At 38.3% G+C, this 19,278-nt stretch overlaps 1 protein-coding gene across 2 annotated transcripts in view; it reads left to right on the top strand.

The window, feature by feature from the left end:
* The window catches only part of MCM9 (minichromosome maintenance 9 homologous recombination repair factor), a 43,878-nt gene extending 25,903 nt beyond the window's left edge, over positions 1-17,975 (top strand). For both annotated transcript variants that reach the window (XM_081940696.1, XM_081940695.1), the window contains exons 9-14: positions 1,878-2,052; positions 7,492-7,694; positions 9,537-9,740; positions 11,733-11,815; positions 14,217-14,362; positions 15,213-17,975. In XM_081940696.1, the coding sequence (XP_081796822.1) occupies positions 1,878-2,052; positions 7,492-7,694; positions 9,537-9,740; positions 11,733-11,815; positions 14,217-14,362; positions 15,213-16,674 (2,273 nt within the window). In that variant the 3' untranslated portion in view covers positions 16,675-17,975. The remainder of the gene's footprint in view (positions 1-1,877; positions 2,053-7,491; positions 7,695-9,536; positions 9,741-11,732; positions 11,816-14,216; positions 14,363-15,212) is intronic.
* The last annotated feature ends 1,303 nt before the right edge of the window (positions 17,976-19,278 follow it).

Genomic DNA, 19,278 nt, shown 5'->3' with positions numbered 1-19,278 from the left:
CAACCGAGCAGCCACCTTGAGGGAAAAAAAACTGCTTTTTCTTATTTCCTTGCTGCTTGTCTTTCCCTCATGCAGATAGCTCTCTTCCTCATTTCCCTTTGGATTGCAGCCACCAGGCAGGATCCTCTGTGCTACGGGGGGGGGGGGGGGAAACAGAGCAGCCACTTTGAGGGGAAAAAGCTGCCTTTTCTTCTTTCCTTGCTGCTTGTCTTTCCCCTGTGCCAGCAGCTCCCTTCCTCATTTGTCTATTGACTGTAGTGTCCAGGATCCTCTTTAATAGAAGGGGGGAATTTAGCAACTGGACTCACACCTGCCATAGTAAAAAGGGCCCAATCTTTACACAGGAGAATGATAAGGGAAGGTTTTTTGACACAGGAGCACACTTGAGCATCCCCCCACCCCCACTCCAATCTCTGCCCATTTGTGGCAAAGCAACTTCTCCCCTCACTGGGTGTTAGCCAAGGGGAAGCAGCCAGAGCAGGGAGTGGCGAGGAAGCCTTGCACAAAAATGCGCGGTCCACACAGGTGAGGGGGGGCATTAAGTTATGTGGGTGGGCACTCGAGTTTGTGTGATAGCGCGCACGCATGTGCTTTTGGCACCCGAGGCGAAAAAGGTTCACCATCACTGCTCTAGGCGCAATACTAATAATAGTGATACTATTTAGATATACATATTCATAATCTTTCAACTTCCAGCATTTGTGTATACATTGTAATTGTAATACATTCTATTATATATCAGTATACATAATACTATTTACCCAATTTCTACTTTCTACCTCTTTTTTTCTAACTCTTAAAAAAATAGCCACATATTAAGAAGTATTCTATATCTATCCATCATCATTTGCCCTTTTTAAAATTTCAACTCTTGTTGACTTTTTGGTAAATCTTTCATGTTTCTCCCTTGGGATTTTGTATCTCTTTACATCAAGCTTATTTAATATTAAGTATTTCCTCAATACCTATCTCTTGCTGTTAGAACTCTAGAACACCCATCTGTAGTTTTTTCATCACTTTCGGGAGATCTTTCTCTTTATTCTCTTCTATATTTTGAACTCTTAAAGAGTAATCTATCTGTTCCGTTTTAAGAATTATTACTATCTCTTCCATATCTTTATCTGCTTGTCTCATTTTTTAAAAAATTTATCTCCTCTATTCTTTCCTCAGCTCCTTGTTTCTCCTCTATTTTCTGATTTTTTTGTTCATCTTCTGTTGTCATTTGCTGGGGGTTTTCTAGTCTCACATCTGCATCTGTTCCATCATCTCCCTATGATTCCTTGTCATATCTTCCTATTATATTCCTTGCAGACAGCTGGTCATTTACATTCTTTTAGAGAGTCATTAAGGCCACTTGGAGGTTTATCTGTGTCATCAGGGTCACCTGAGTGGTGCAAAATGCATGTGGGAGCCGCCTTGGAACTGTTGAAAGGAGTGTTGTAGACCAGAGACAGATGATGTCATATCCCCCCTCCCTCTGTTGAGGGAGGACTGTTCAGTTTTGACATAGATGGCCTCTTTTGAACAGCCTTTTCTCAACAGAAGGGAAGGGATACTCAGCTGAGCCTGATGATACAGATAAACCTCCAGGTGGCCTAAATGACTCTCTAAAAATGCAAATCACCACGTGTCTGCAAGGAGTATAATTCCTTCCATTCCCCACCATCCAGCCAGAGCTGAAGAAGCTTTTTGGATGAGAAGTGAAATGTCTTAAAACACACACACGAAAGTCCAGTTGCCCCTTGGAAAAGGTTGTCCTTTGGCACAGCCATGGCCTAGATGACAGAAGCTCCATAGACAAGCTGCTTCCAGTTGCATTTTTAAAGCAGCTGCTTGTAGTCCTACCAGGCTTTTACAGGGAAGATTGTGTTCTCAAGGTTTGACTGTAACTGCTGTGAAAGACTCTGGAGAATGGAATTTGGAGGCTGGTGCACTGGTCCTGGCCGACGGAGGCCTCTGCTGCATAGATGAGTTTAACAGCATCAAGGAACATGACAGAACAAGCATCCATGAGGCCATGGAGCAGCAAACCATCAGTGTTGCCAAGGCTGGGTAAGTAGGTTTAAAATGTTAATATTGCAGTTGTACTTTTTTTTTTAACTTATTGATCCTTGTGCTGATATTGTAGGATTGCCTGTGCGATGAAATAGTTTAAGGCAGTGGTTCCCAATGTGGGCCGCACACCCCACAGGGGGGCAATTTGATTTTTAATGGGGGCAATTCAAACAAGAGCTATTAACTGAATTTTTGAAAGCCCACTAATTGTTCTTATATATTTGTGACGAAACAGCTGTGTTTCATTTACCTATTGTTGCCTTTGTTAAAGTGCATTTCCTAGGGCCTGGTCTGAAAAGGATAACCCAGCTGGGGGGGAGGAGAGAGCAACCGCCAGCCAATCAGATGTAGTCCTACAAAGGCTCATGGGATTGGCAGTCTCTCTCTCCCCCCCCCCCTTGTGGGCTTTGCTGCTGGGTGGTTGCAGGGAGAGCTGATCTGTGGGGAGACAGAGTGGATGGCTACTGGGGGAAACCCAGCAGTGAGAATACAGAACCAGGACCCAGGTTTAAGTAAGAAATCGTTAGATTTACAATTATTTTTAGTCTGTGTTTTCCCAGACTGTGTTATACAAGACTTTTCCTCTCAGAGCAATCTGGGGCTGGGGCACGCATGCATAGGCCTTGCCAGGCCTGTGTGATTCACCTCCACCTACTTGAACTACCAAAGCATTTCCCCACTAAGCTACAGGTTCAAACCGAGTGGGCAAGTGGGGGGTGGTGGTGTCATAGAATCTACTGTCTTTCGTTCTTTTATTTTTCTCTTTCATGGATGCCATGTTCTTTGGAACCTTGTTTAAACCAAGCTAATGGACTTTTAGGCTTCCTCCGCGTGAGTAGGAGTACACTTTTTGAATAGTATGAATTATATGTCACCGGGGGCAGGGAATCAGGATTCTAGAGATGCTTAGGTGGGACATGGCTAAAAAAGGTTGGGAACCACTAGTTTAAGGGTACAAAATAAGCCTGAAAGATCCAGAATCTGCTTCCTATTTCATTATGAAACTTTTGGAATAGGCCAGCTTCAGTCCATATCTGCCCATCCATCTCACCAGCCTCACAGAGAATAAAATAGGAACAGAATGGAAGAAGAAACGTGCCTTGGACTAAATGCAGCAAACAAAATATTAAAAACTTTTGATATTTATGTATTTACTTACCAAGCACATCTAAATTATGTTAAAGTAACCCAAATGTCTTTACAATCCCCAAGGCATGTCACAACTTTTGCATACCCCTCATGTTTGGAAATTGAAAGTTGAAAAATGTTGAGATGCCTTGTGAAGTAATTAAACATTTTCAATTCTATTACTGAGATCAGAGACAAAACAATTTAACTTCATTTTTTTTAAAAAAACTGTGTTCTATAAGGATAATATCACCGCCCTGAGTCCCTTTTGGGAGAGGGGGCGGTCTAGAAATACGAAATAAAGTAAAGTAAAGTAAAGTAATATAAATCACAACCCATTTAGATGGGTTGTATATGGACGTTATAGATTGCAACCCAGCCCACTCAAAAATAACAGAGATTAGAGGGCGGGGCTTGATGTCGCTACAACACGACATGCAATCTTGGGGCTCCAGGATTGCTGTCGATATCTCTGTTGCTGGACATCCTTTTTGGATCTAAACCGTTCTAAAGAAACGGTGATAGTGAAGGGCATGTCCTGCTGATCTCAGGGGCATCGCAATGCCCCTGATTGATCCAGGAAAAAGCTCTTTTTGCCGGCTACAAGAGAAGCAGCCAATATGGCTGCAGAAGGTTGGGACAAGCCCCTGAAATGGAAGCAGTACAGGAGAGACAGTGTGCCGAAATGGTGAGAAAAATCTTCATTATTGGAGAAGAAAACCCAAAAGACTCAGAGTTAAAATAAAATTGAAGACAGAAGGAAATAAGCAGCGAATTTACCCTGGTTTAAAACTATTGTGTTATCTTTTCCACTTTAAATTTGTTTGTTTTCTATGGACGGTCTTTTTACAAATGCCTCATACTTTTAAACTGGACTGGTCTTTTTTTTCCCTTCTTCCTCTATACTTTTCTTATTTTTTGTGGTTGTGGATTAAAAGCCTCTTTCCTTGCAAGGCTCAGCTGGATCGTAATAGTTACAATTTTTTTTTTCTCTTTCCGGCTCCGGAGTTCGGAGCTTAGAAAAGAGAGGCAATAATAGAGGGAAAGGATGTAACACTGCCATCTAGTGGCTAGAGGCTTGGCAACATCTCGGCTTTGTTTACTGAAAGGGTTAGTGGGAAAAACTTCACTGAATTTGTTTGAAATCTAGCAAAAGCCTTGGATGTCTTAGAGACAGTGTTCATAACTTGGAAAAATGGCACAATATGAAAAGGAACTAACATTGCAAAAAATTATGTTAGAAATTCAAAAATTCTTAATAACTACAGAGAGAATTGAAAAGAGTCTTTAATATATAGATCAAAACACAAAATACCAAAATACAGAAAGTACGGAGGGAAGAGTTGAGAATACTTATAAAACAACGATGAAATTTGAGGACAGAGTTCAAAAAATTACAGTGACATGAAAGGGATAAGAAAATTGTTGACATTGACAGCAAATCGAATGCGGAGGGAAATGATAAGTGTGAAATATGGAAGGAGAGATCGATGAACTGGAACTCTATCTCAGATGTCAAAACATAGATGAAGAAAAGGGAGAAAATTTGGCAGAAACAATGAGTGTAATTTCGGCAGAAGCACCAGTGATAACAAAAGTCAAGCAGATGAAAGGAACAGATGGAGGGTTTCGAATTCTTATAAGATATCCAATGAACAACAAGTTGTCAAGAGAAGTCCACATAACACTTATCAAGAAAACACTTAGAATACAGATTCTACAAATGGCAAGAGATATTGGACTGCACTATTTCTGGAAGGATATAGGATGATGAAATGAAATGTCACAATAAAATTTAGTTAAATTTAGTTAAATTTTGAGTACTATGTATAAGATAAAGTAATAATAGCTACAGTCAAATAAATGATTAATAATGATAATAAAGTATTCATATATACTAGGTTGATAATATGAAATTCTATATAAACTGTAAGTGAGGAGGATGGAGATGAGGTTGAAAAGCCTTTTTATAAAAGATAAATAATTCTATATAGAATAGAATATAAAGATGTAATATCATTGGATGATTTCAGGATGATGTAATGAAATGCCATAAAATAAATTTACCTCAAATTTAATATGCCTCATATAAAAATGATGTAATAATAGCTATGCTTAATGGATGTTTAACAATTATAACAATTTGTATAAATGTATTTTAGATTGATAATACTAATAACGGAAAAACATGGAATTGAAAATTATTAGAGAATGTTATTAATGCTAAAATAATAGAATGATTTAGAATAGGATACAAAAAAATCTTTATTGTTGGATATATTGAAGATGATATAATGAATCATTATAACACAAATGGATACATATTTAGAATACCTTGTTTAAAATGGTGAAACAATAGTGATAATTAAACTAATATTAAAAAATAAATAAATAAATAACAGAGATTACAGTGGGCACTCTGCAGCTCCAAAGCTCTTTTACAGCCCCTTGATATCTTGGGTGTATTACGGCATTTTACCATCCTTCCAATATTTTTCAAAATTGCCAGGTGAAGAAGCAGCAGCAGCTTTTGATTAGCTATTAGCTCTCATTCCCCCCCCCCCCAATCTCCCGTTTGAAATTACCACAATGAATTGTCAAAATTTGCAGCAAAGCTTTCAGGATGTGAATAAAAGCTAGATGCATGAGAAAATAATGCACTTTGGTTTTATGTTTACGTCACCCTTGTACCAATGTAAGTCTGATCGTAAACATGGACTTGAAATAACCATTACTGGATACTATTTTCAGCAAAAGTGAAAATCCATTTTTAGTCAAGAGCGCAATGAAACTTGTTTGGTGCTGCCGATGGAATTTTAGAACCTTTTTTCCATTCCAAGTATGTGTTCCGGAGTTCCAGATTTTCCTTTCCATATTTAGCAATCCTTATGGCATTATGCAAAGGGGTCAACTCTCATTTCCTTTTTGAATCTCTGTTGATACTGGCTTCAAGTCAAAATGCTTTTCCCATGTTGCGTACTGTTACAAATATGAAAGCTAAGATGATTGGTGCTGTATTTGTTCCCATTCAATATGTGAGGTAAGGTCTAAGATGGCACCAACTAGAAATAGATCAAACCTAACTCAGATTTAGAACAGCTGCCTGGCTGCCTGCAACAACTGTTATGCTATGACCACGAGGAGAAAAAATATCCTGGTTCTTTGAAAACAAATCTGGGGTCAAGGTCAAACAAATTAAAGAAGGCAAAAGCATATTGTATTCAAGAGCTGCCATAGACATTCTTACTATAAGTCAGACTGTTTGTATGTTGATTCTTTGAGAATATGCACAATAATTTAAGATGTGTATGTATTTACAATAGGGATGCGGTGGCTGAGTGGCTAAGACGCTGAGCTTATCAATTAGAAAGGCTGACAGTTTGGCAGTTCGAATCCCTAGCGCCGCGTAACGGAGTGAGCTCCTGTTACTTGTCCCAGCTTCTGCCAACTTAGCAGTTCAAAAGCACATAAAAAAGCAAGTAGAAAAATAGGAACCACCTTTGGTGGGAAGGTAACAGTGTTCCATGCGCCTTCGGCATTTAGTCATGCCCGCCACATAACCACGGAGATATCTTTGGACAGCGCGTGGCTGTTCGGCTTTGAAAGAGAGATGAGCACCGCCCCCTAGAGTTGGAAACAACTAGCACATATGTGCAAGGGGAACCTTTACCTTATGTATTTACAGTGCATCAAATAAGTATACAGTAGCTGTATGTATAAGTGGCCTCTATCAGAGTGGAAATGAAAGTTTGCATGTGAGTAAAAGTTTTTCAAGTATCAGGATAATCTGGTTTGGATTAAACAAAGAGGGTCTCCTGGGGAAGATTACTTGATCAGGGAATATCTATGTAGATTAAAGCAAACCAAGAGAAGAATTGAATTAATTGTGATTGGGACCTGGCAAAATTTAAAGTTTTCAAATTCAGAATTAGTTTTGCAAATAGTTCATTCTTATTCTCACTGAAGAAACTGTTTTATTAATCAGATAAGAAAGTATTTGGCAACCCAGCACCATTTTGAAATGTGTAGTGTTGTTGCTTCTAGTCAAAATAGGATTGTTGTCATCCATCACCTATATGTTTGTCTTGACATACCTATGCAAATCATTCTTTGTTATAATCCGCAAGTCTTTTTCAGGGACTTGTGCTATCATCCAGATTCTTCAGTTCACATAAAGTAAATGGAAATCTTTGGGATCCCTTAAGGAAGATTTAGAATGAAATATGTTCTACCGGTAACATGTTAAAAATTCATTTCTAACAGAGTTTAGTTCTATTTAATACTAATGCCACCCTCTTTTTCCTTCAGTTTAGTGTGCAAACTAAATACAAGGACCACAATTTTGGCAGCAACCAATCCAAAGGGCCAATATGACACTAATGAATCCATCTCTGTCAACATAGCCCTTGGAAGCCCTCTTCTTAGCAGGTTTGATCTTGTCTTGGTATTGTTGGATACAAAAAATGAAGAATGGGATCAAATAATTTCATCCTTCATACTGGAAAATAAAGGTAACCTTTTTATATTACTTTTTATGGAATTATGTGAATCAGTTTGTCACTGATCATAATAAATTTTTTTGCACAAATAAAGGTTTCCCTTGCCTTACATGAATTCACTTTGTGTAAAGTTACTATTGTGAATCTGTTTAAAAATTCCTATTATGCAAAAAGGAAAAAAAAATCAATGTTATTTGTGCCAACAACATCTGGAAATATGCAAAACTTCTTCTCACTAAAATTGCTTGAACAGTTCCCTATCAAAACCTCTTTCTACTTCACTCGCACATTTACTGTCATGTTGTGCAGTTGTTCTAGTTGTGCATCCTGGCTTCTACTTATTTTCATATCGGTCATGTATTATTACTCAATGCTCAAAATGGCTATCAACGTTTTCCCCAATCCCCTTACATAAAATGAAAAGAAAGACGTCACCAACACCAAACCTTGGGCGTATTATGTCACACCAATCAGATGCAGGATCATCAATGGATCATCATCATAAGTCAAGTTTTTCATCAGGGTGATGCTATTGTGTGCAACAGAGCAAAGATTTTTTTTTCATTTTCTGTTTGATACTATCATACTGTTAAGATATTTTCCATAAACTAGTAGTCTCGATATGAGATATATAGATATATGTTTAGTATTTAGTATTTTACTATTTTTAAACATTACCTTGTTTTCTCTCCTTTTTTTTATTCTGGTTGGGGTGTTGTAAAAAAAAACAGTTTTTACTTTTCAGTATTTCTTTCACCATTTTAGTTTGGTATTGTCACATTCTGTTGTTGTTGTTGTTGTTGTTGTATTATCACTTTAAAATATAATGAAATAGATACGATAATAATAACTAGCAACAATGGAAGAAATACTATTTGCCTGCAAGCAAGAACTTGTAGAACCACAAAATGGACAAGTAATAGGAAATAAAAAAGCTAAAATACTCTGGGACATTAGAATTCAAATAGACAAGCACCTGCCACATAACACTCCACCCTTAACCATTGTTGATAAGAAAGACAAAAAAGGTTTGAATGGTGGACGTCACATATCTGGAGACAACAGAACAGAAGGGAAAGAACTGGGGGGAGGGGGCGGTCACAAAATACAAAGGCCTGAAAATTGAAAAAGGATGACTAGAAAAGAACACAAAGATATCACAAATAGTAATAGGCACCTTGGGTACAATCCCAAAACATCTGGAGTACCAGTACAACACCATCAGCAGTAACAAAAATCACCATCAGTCAATTGCAAAAGACAGTTTTACTTGAAACTGCTTACATCCATGATGATACCTTTAATGGTATTATACAATATCTCCCTGTCGTATGTCCTTGGGATATCCTCAGTAAGTGGATACAAATGCCAAATCCAGTCTAAATATTTGGCTGACTGTGTGACCAATACAAAGAGTATGAGACCATTGCAAAGTGGATTACAATACCCAAGGTGACTTGTTATGCTAAGCAAAACATTTTTTTCCAAATTTTCAAATAATAGGGTTTTGACACTCTGGTATGTGAATCCTGCATTGTCATTCATAAGCTACAGATAGGACTTAGTGATAGGATGAACCCAGCCAATGCAGCTCATACGGTGAACCACAAATAAGTAAGCGAAGGCATAGCAAAGGGTCAGAGTTCAACCAGTTAGATAAACCCAACCACCCAAGCATATTACATTGAAGAAATTCAAATTTATCAAATACAATTATTGAATGCTGATTAAGTTTTGGATTGGTCAGAAAACCACTTCTGTGAGACTAAGGCTAGAACACTTCCCCCCCCCCCCCCCCCAATGAAATCATGCATATAGTGTTGTTGTTGCTTTATTATTTAATTCTTTTTTCAGGCTGCCCAAGCACATGTGAAAAGCTCTGGTCTATGGAAAAAATGAAAACTTACTTCTGCCTTATCAAGAATCTCCAGCCAATACTGACCAATGAAAGCCACCTGATCCTTGTCCGCTACTATCAGATGCAGCGGCAGAGCGACTGCCGGAACGCAGCCCGAACCACCATCCGCTTATTAGAGAGCTTGATCCGGCTCGCTGAAGGTGAAACCTCTTCTTTCCCCACTTGCTTTTCCAATAGCTGCATCGCACAGAATTGATTAACAAACACACATTAAAGAAATGCCGCAGTCAATATTTTACCCAGTTCAATAGATTTGATTTCTAAAGTCAAATGCTATTGTCTACCTCCAGAGGCCACCAAAATAGCTTTCTTTGTTTTGACGTGATTCAAGGGCCAAGAAGTCAAAAGATTCTTGCCCTATATATATAAATAGGTTATAAATGTAAAGTTTCTTCATGCATGCATAATATGATCCAAGCAGAAATTTCTAGCTTACTCGTATGTGAGCTGAAACACAGAAAAAGGAGATATTACACTTTGTACTTTGTTTATTATGCTTTGTACTTTGTTTATCACAGAAGCACACTATGAGCAGCTATGCGTGTGTGTAAGATTTTCTTATTAAAAAAAGATTTTACATAAGATTAAAAACTACAGAAGCGTAAAAAGAAAAACAGAAAAAAGATAGTAGAATCAAAGAAAAAGTGAAGGACAAGGAAAGAGAAGGAAAAAGGAAAATAATCTGAGCAGCTTTCAATGTTCTATCTGGTCACATGTATTCAATGGACTTACATAAAGTCTTCTGCTGTTTCTGGAATGGGTTTACAATACCGCAATTTGGAACAGAATAGGGTTGTATGCGTTTCCCCAGAATATAACTGAGGGATTCTCACCATCAATCCTCAATTGTTATCAGTGACAAAATAGCTTTTTTGTTTCGTGCTCTTATATATACTCTGAAATAATCCAAGTTTAGAAATTATGGCTGATTTTTTTTACCTGGAAGCTGTAAGCAGTTAAGGATATTAATAATTTTGACTTGCTTAAGTTTATAAAATACGAAATAACAGAGTTGGAAGGGACCTGGGAGGTCTTCTAGTCCAATCCCCTGCTCAAGCTGGAGACGCTATACCATACTGGACAAATGACTGTCCAATCTTTTAAAAACTTCCAGTGACGAAATACCCACAACTGCTGAGGCAAGCTGTTCCACTGGTTAATTGTTCTCACTGACAGGAAATTTCTCCTTAATTCTAGGTTGCATCTCTCTTTGTTAAGCTTCCATCCATTAGTCCTTGTCTTGGTTGGTGGGTGGTTCTCGTTGGAAAATATAAAAGGAAAGAATGTTATATATACCATCTGGAGCTCCTGATCAAAAGACAGGATATAGAAATAGTATTAAGGCTTATATGCCGCTTCATAGTGCTTTACAGCCCTCTCTAAGCAGTTTACAGCATATTGCCTCCAACAATCTGGGTCCTCATTTTACCAGACTCAGAAGGATGGAAGGCTGAGCTGGTGAAAATTGAACTGCTGCCAGTGAGCTGAATTAGCCTGCAATACTGCATTCTAACCACTACGCCACAACAGCTCTTTTTTTCATCTAGTGTGGACTCAGATGTTTCGAGATATAAGTATTAAAAGATGTGTATATGAAATAGAGATGCTTCTAATAAGTAGGAAGATGATTCTAATAGGTAGAGAAATAAAGTGACAGATATTTACCTGTTTTAGATATGTATGTTTATTTATGATATACCCCATTTTGAAACCTTACATGCACAGCAAAAGGGAAACTAACAGAAATTAAACAAAATAAAACAGGATAGCACAACAATTCCAGAGGAGAACAGGATTTTAACTACATCAGTAAATTGCCCCTTTCATTGATCACTTAACTCTAAAAAGCAGCTGAAACAGTTGTGCAGTATTGAATACCTGTGACTAAATTAAGCTAGTAAATGCATTCCAGTTAGATTAGATTAGATTAGATAGAATAGAATAGAATAGGAACAGGAACAGGAACAGGAACAGGAACGAATAGGAATAGGAATAGGAATAGGAATAGGAATAGAGGTATATATAGGTATTGGGTGTTCTTAATAAAACTTAGGTGTATGTTCATTTAATTTATTCCATGTAACAATTTACTCATCAACTTTTGTAGATTTTCTTTAATATCTGTTTTTCAGCACATGCCCGATTGATGTTCAGGGAAATTGTAACTGTGGAAGATGCAGTAACAGTGGTTTCAGTGATGGAATCCTCCATGCAGGTAAGTTTGCATATATGCTATAGGTAACAGATACAATTGTCTATAATATAAGAGACCACAAACTGTAGGTACTTTTTAAAAAAAATAAAGACATGTTCTCCAATTTAAAAAAAAGCAAACATATTCTCCACTTTCCAGATCTTGTCACTTTGCATAAAAGTCCATTCCTGTTCATAGTCAGTTATGGAAATTGGAATGTGTCACATTCATGTACCTCACAAGTAAATTTTTCTGCATACACAATATTGTTCTGTTTTAAATGACTTTTCGAGACCTTGCTGTGTGATATTTATATAATATGAATATTATTTGTGGCAAGCCCAAAGAAATGACCTTGGAGAAGCAAGGTAGATTGAAAGCATATGTAAGCCCAGGATACAGAGAAAGGGTGAGCCGTTGTCTCATTCCTCCCAAATTCATTAGAGTCTGACCTTCAAGTTTTTGTTTCGATACCCTACGTCAGGGGTGTCCAAACTTGGGAACTTTAAGACTTGTGGACTTCAACTCCCAGAATTCCCCAGCCAGCCATGCTGGCTGGGGAATTCTAGGAGTTGAAGTCCACAAGTCTTAAAGTTCCCAAGTTTGGACACCCCTGCCCTATGTCAACATGGTTTCCGCTAGAATTGGGGAGCCTGATTCTTGACATGCTCCACCTCGAAGGGATCACAGTATGGTATGACGTGTGTGTACATTCTAGAAATATTTAAAAAATGACCTTATGGAAGAGCAAGTTCAGTTAATATGGCTCTGGAAAAGAAATTATTATAAGTCATTTTAATATTTTAAAATGGACACTTGATAAATCCAAAGATCAACAGGTTTTTTTTACATAAAAGAGATCATAGGGCCTTTATCTGTCCTGCATTTTTTATGAAGAACTACAGTTAGTCCTCTACTTATGACCATAATTAAGCTCAACATTTCTGTTGTTAAGCGAGACATTTGTTAAGTGGGGTTTGCCCCATTTTACAATATTTCTTGCCGCAATTGTGAGGTGAATCACTGCAGTTAATTAGTAGCATGGTTGTTAAGTGAACCTGACTTCCCCATTGATTTTGCTTGTTCAGAAGGTTGCAAAAGGGGATCACGTGACCTTTGGACACAGCAGCAGTCATAAGTATGAACCAGTTGCCAATCATCTGAATTTGGATCACATAGTCACGGGGATGCTGCCAAGATCGTCAGTGTGAAAAACAGTCCTAAGCAATGTTCCCTCTAATTTTTTTTCAGTGTGAGCAGAAAAGTATAGTGTTTGAGCGGCACATTTTTATGCCTGAGCAGCACCTGAATTTTTTGCACAGGTGTCACCTAAGAAAACAACAAAATCAGTATTATTTGAAACTCAAAGTTATGTTTATTCAAGGTACCTGCTTAATTAAAAGTGTTATATAGTATCACTTAACAACGCTCCTGCTTAGCAACCAAAATGTTGGGTCAGAAACTCTGGCATTTGAAGCACGCAAGTCTTAAAACTGTCAAGTTACAAGATCCTTGCATCCCTAACCCTTTAGGAAAAAAAAACCCAAGGGGTCTTCAAACTTGACAGCTTTAAGACTTGTGGACTTCAACTCCCAGAATTCCTTCTCCAGTCATGTTGGCTCAGGAACTCTGGCATTGAAGCATGCAAGTCTTAATGCTGTCAAGTTGCAAGACCCTTGCACCCCTAACTCTTTAGGGAAAAAAAACCAGGGTCTTCAAACCTGACAGGACAAAAAGGTTAACCATCACTGTGATATGGGGGGAGGGGGGGATCTGGGTGCGTAAGTACAGAAAAAACCAGTGCATACCAGCTCTTCTTTCCTCTCAGCAGCTCCTGCCGTTAAACATAATTTCTAGCCCTCAGGTTTTAATGAATTAAGAGCCTAGGTTTATGGAAATGTTCTTCTTTCCTCAAGATAATCAATTGTGTACTATCCCTTTTTGTTTGGGAGTGGCCCAAGTTCTCCTAAGGCTTCTCAGGAGCAGAACAGGGGATGGGAAGCCTTTTATTGATTAAAAGTCTATGAGATTCTCAATCATCGAGGTCATGGTTATTCCAAAGATGCTTTTCAAAAGGCAGTTGGACTTTCTTGGATTTTTTTCCCTTGAAAGCTTCCTTTTTTTTTATTACCTTATTTAAGATCGAAGTCAAAGGTCGTGAATATTTTCTGGGCCTTATGTAACGTTCCAAGGGTGCAAACTCTTAAGGTTTTTTGGAAAAAATATAATGTTGCTCCACGTTTGCAAACTTTACCAAGTTTTTACTATGTTTAATTTAACAGAAAAACAGAGTTGGTAGAGACCTTGTAGGATTTCTAATCTAGCCCCCTGCTCAGACAGGAAACATATACCATTTCAGACAAATATTTAAGAAGTTTTGACAGAAGATAGTTTTTACATCACAATTCTTGTCTTACTTCAGGGAGGTGCACTTCTTGGTGGTGCCAATGCACTCCACACTTCCTTTCCTGAAAATCCGGTGGAACAATATAGAATGCAGTGTGAACTCATCTTGAAGAAGCTGGAATTGGAACACCTTCTGCAGGAGGAATTAAGAAGGCTTGACAGGTGCAAAATATTTATATTTGGCAAGAAAAACATCAGATTTAAATCAGATTACACATCAGCTGCTATGACAATGTGTGATGTGATGAATATTAATATTTTCTTGTTAGCCATGGTCTTGAAGACATGTGGATGAAAATAATTAACAACATAAGGGAGAATCGTTCTGTTATTTGTTTATTTATATTCAATACCAATATCAATACCTAGTATTGCAGTCCTAAACACATGACAGAAAAATCTTCATTTATTCCTGAGTAAATAAACATAGAATTTTACTGCAGAAGAATGATTTGCTTGAATATTATCCACAGGTAGTCATCAACCTATTACCGATTGCTTTACAGCTGTTTGAGGTTACGATGGATTTCCCTATAGCTACTTATGACCCATATTTAAAGTTACAATGGCCATACTCCGACCCACAAAGTCACGTGATTGCATTTTGGGCACTTGGCAACCAGGTTATTTTTGTGGCTGTTTGCAGTATTCTGCAGTCATGTGAACACCCTTTGGGGAAAATGGATTCATTTAACAACTGCAGTATTTGCTTAACGATTACAGCAGTTGCTTAACAACCACTGCAAAAAAATGTCCAAAAATAAAAATGGGTCAGTTCATGTGACTTATACAATGACTTAACAACCATAGATCTGAACTCAATTACAGTTGTAAGTCGAGGAGTACTGTATTCACAAAAAGCAAATCTTCTAATCTGATTTAACTCAAATTCCTAAAGTCATAGATTTACTAATGTTTGCACCCATAAGAAAACATCACTTCTATGTTTCAAAGTTTATAAAAATGCAACTTATTTTGGCAAAAAATATTTTCCTTTTAATTTTTTTTTTAGGTTTTTACAGAATGGAAATTTAAGCCCGTCTCTGCAATGCAAAGGAGCATCTTTAAGTAATGGCATGTTTGGGGAATTAGAGCAGAGGATTCATTCCCAACATTCAGAAAAAGAAGAAAATAACATTCAGTTTCAACCTTTCTCAGCCAAAGTAAGTTCTGATGCTGATATGCATCTGGGATTCCCAACCAGACAAGTATCTAATGATGCCCAAGTAAGAGAAAAATCGAAGAGTCTTAATGAGAGCAACAGTGATAACACCTTGAATTGGTTTGATAGTATAGCAGAAGATAACATGGAAAGTGAGAAGGTCACTTGTGATTTTCCAGTTGCAGTAACATCTGAGGACAATCTGGCTTTGGAAGCAACGAATAGTAGATCTTCTAAAAAGACCGACTGTTTAAGAGAAGCTGAGCAAACCAAGAAGAGGGAATCAATGACAAAAGAAGACCAGGGGGACTCTTGTATACAGACTATTTTTTCCTTTGAGAGGATACAAAAGCCTATAAACTCCCCTTCAGGGGCAATCCATAAAGGTTCAGGTGCTACACCTGGCACACCTAATTCAGTCATTACTCAAAGGGCCTCTAAGAAGTGGCGGAAGAGAAACATTGAAAGCATCCAGAGATTTTGTATAAAAACAGCAGATTCCAAGACTGAGGATCATCAGCCTCCATTATCTTCTCATCCTGCAATTATCCCAGATTGTCCTGGAAAAGATACTGGAGCTTCTCCGTATCACAATGTGCCTTCAAGGCACTTGACACCAACAACATTAAATCGGAAGCGAAATAGAGACCAAACCAACAAAGTAAGAAATTGCAATGAACCTGCCATCCCTGTGAACTCAGAAGCTGCCCCTGCTAAGTTCGCAAAATTTTCCTTTCAACGAAAGCCCAAGCTAACTCTGTCTCCTGAAAATGAGGGACATCACACGTTACAGGAGACTATTTGCAACCCTGACCTTTTTACCCCAAGTACATCAAAAGGAGAACATCTGACGGAAGAAGATCCTGAAAAACATCAGGGGAGCCATAGTCTTAACACAGGAAATACGGCCACGGAGAAACAAGCCGGTGAAAACAAGAAAGAGGAAGAGAAGCCAAAGCCAGCTAAGGCCACCGCCATTTCTTTCACAAAAACACCAGGGGCAAGAATAGAACCTGGGGACCGTCAAGACTCAAGAAAAGTGTGCTCCAGCACTTTGGCAAAGCTAGCAAAATTTGCCTTTACACCATCAGACGAATCTCCAGTTTCCTTGAATGTCACCACTAAGGAAAAAGTGAGAGAAAGGCAGCCATTGAAGACTCAGAAAGATTGTGCAGAACCCACCCGGAAGTGCTTTGAATTAGGAAACGCTCACAGAATTCCAGGGAAATCATTGTTCTCGGTAACTGATTTGGACGATGCACTCTTGGACTTTGACTGGGATGAAGAGGCTCAGAAATATGCTAAAACTTAAACCTTAATGCTTGCTACCTTCTCAAAAATATATTGTGGCACTTTTATAAACGCTTTAATTTTTTGATTGGGGAATAATGCTGCAAATAATAAGCAACCTAACAGACTTTTTAAAAAATTGAATCGGGTTCTAAAAAGACCATGCTCCTACAACAAACTTGCAAAAATGTGATGCTATTGGAATGCTCAAAATGAAATAAACTTGGTGCTCTCCAACTCACCAGGTAAAGGCAACAGCCCTTTACACCACCTTCCTGGGTTTTCTCTTCATTGAGAGCTAGTGTAAACACTAGCAGTATTGGGAAATCTGGTGGTAGATTGGGAATGTTCCTCTTTTTTATGTCTGTTTAAGCATATGGGTTTGATAGAGGACACACATCATGTCAAATTATGTTAACAGTGTCACATTTTTGCATCATTTTGTGTCAACATGCGCAATGTCACTTGTCTTCCTTCCTGCAGATATCCTGTGATATTAAGACCTTTCCAACAATGAGCTTCATATTTTCAGAGGACATTGTTCAGGGCCTAAGGTTTATGGGGACTAGGGGCGTTATATTCCATGATCAGGACAGAGATGTATAAAACTACAGCTTTAAGGTAGTCAAGTCTGCAGAACTAATATGGATAATCAGATTGAAAAGCAATGAGTGAGACGCTTTCATTTGGATGTTTCCCTAAGATATAAATCCATACATTATTCAACTAGCATATTTTGGTGAATTATGAGATGAAGAATCCATATTGAAGACGTACACATTAAGGTTTTTAAAATTATTTGAGTTTCCTTCTTAGCACCCTATAGAAATGTGTGGTTTCAATTTTGTTTTCAAGTAAAATGATCTACAAAATCCTTGAAAAGTGGGAGGGGCCCTCCCCTCTTTAACTTCTGTTTCACTTTACCATATGTTTGTCTAGCTCCGTTTCATAATGAGTACTGATCTATGACTTTAATTAGGTAACAGATAACATTTATTATATTGGGCTCAGGAAGGAGCTTGAATTCTTTGTTAAAAAGGACAGTTTAGCTGCTAAAGTTTGTGAGCCAATGTAGCTATTAAAATTATTAATGTGGCAATTTACTTCAATTAATACGTATGATTATCACTGCTTTCCCCCAATAAAATGTCAACCAATTGCTGTCCTCAGTCCATTTTTAGCACCATGCTTTGCTTTACAGAGGATGTATAAAATGCTCTGAGAATTCCTCTCCCTATTTCAATAATCCAATGAAATTGTAATAAATTGTATATTGATTGTATATTGAACAACATCATACATGACAGTATCTTCTTTGCTTTCCTTGTGTTGTCTGGGATCTCATCTGAAATTTCATATAGTTTTGTGAAATTTAATGTAGGAGATTTATTCATCTCTTGCTGATTTAGACACAAGTTGAAGTGTCAGTGTGATAGTCTCATTCTTAAAGGTCTTCGACTGCATCATCCACAAAAGGAGAACATTTCAGTCACTTGGAAAGTTATAGTACTAAGGGAATTAATAAAACATCAAGCAAAACTCCCAAGTGGGGAGGATTCATGTCGTGACTTACCTAGTTTTGACTTTTGGCATCATTGTGATTATGAACTGATTGCCCACAGCTTCTGGATGTGTGCTGTGATCAGACTGGGGTTACCTAGAAACACCCATCACAATTAATTTTGGATTCATGGAAACAGCGGAAGTAGGATTTACCAACTAATAGAAACAAGGGAGAATAATGTTGTATACCTATGATGGCAAACCTATGGCACGCGTGCCAGAGGTGGCATGCAGCACCCTCTGTGGGCACGTGAGCCATTGCCCCAGTTCAGCTCCGCCACGTATGCCTCCCTCTGGCCAGCTGGTCTTTGAGTCTCTGTCGCACATGCGGGGGGAGGACATATGCGGGGGGCCACATGAATGCGGGGGCCACACATGCATGCAGGGGAGGGCAGAGTGCATGCAGGGGGCCCATGCATGCGTGGGGGGCAGGGCACATGCAGGGGCTGCACATGCATGGGGAGCAGGGAGCATAAGGGCCATTTGCACAAGCACGGGATGGGGCATATGTGTGGGGGGTGCACTTGCATTGCATTTTGGGGATTTGAGCACAGGCATGTGCATTTGCTTGTGCACATACGCAGTGGGCATGTGTGCTTGGTCCAGAAAAGGTTAGGGTGCTTGTATACACTCGGAAGGGTGTTGCATTCGGTTGTCCTTTCACAGATTGGGGTTCTATCATAAAATAGCTGCTTAGTTGATCACAAACAAGGATGCAGTTTGTGAATCAGAACCACATCCTGTTGGTTCATCATAGTCACCCAATCTTTGCCAAGACTTTTTTTTTTATCCATCTCTAGACCAACTCAATAATATCCACTTAAATTCAGTACAAACCCCATTCCTTACTAGCACTGATTGTGTTACTTAGGTAATGAAAATCTGTAAGAAAACAACCAACTCAGAGAGCCCCAAGAACTCTTCATTTTAATCCTGAGCAACAAATATTTACCTTTATTGGCAATATCCAGTTACTCATTCCAAAACTGAAAGCAAAGTGAGGTTTTAGATGAGTATCATAATTTCTAAAGCCAACGCAATGGATTATGAAGCATGTTACAGT

This window comes from Natrix helvetica, assembly GCF_964273705.1.
Source record: "Natrix helvetica genome assembly, chromosome: 2".
Classification (NCBI taxonomy): domain Eukaryota; kingdom Metazoa; phylum Chordata; class Lepidosauria; order Squamata; family Natricidae; genus Natrix; species Natrix helvetica.
This window is presented reverse-complemented; position numbering and strand designations above follow the sequence as displayed.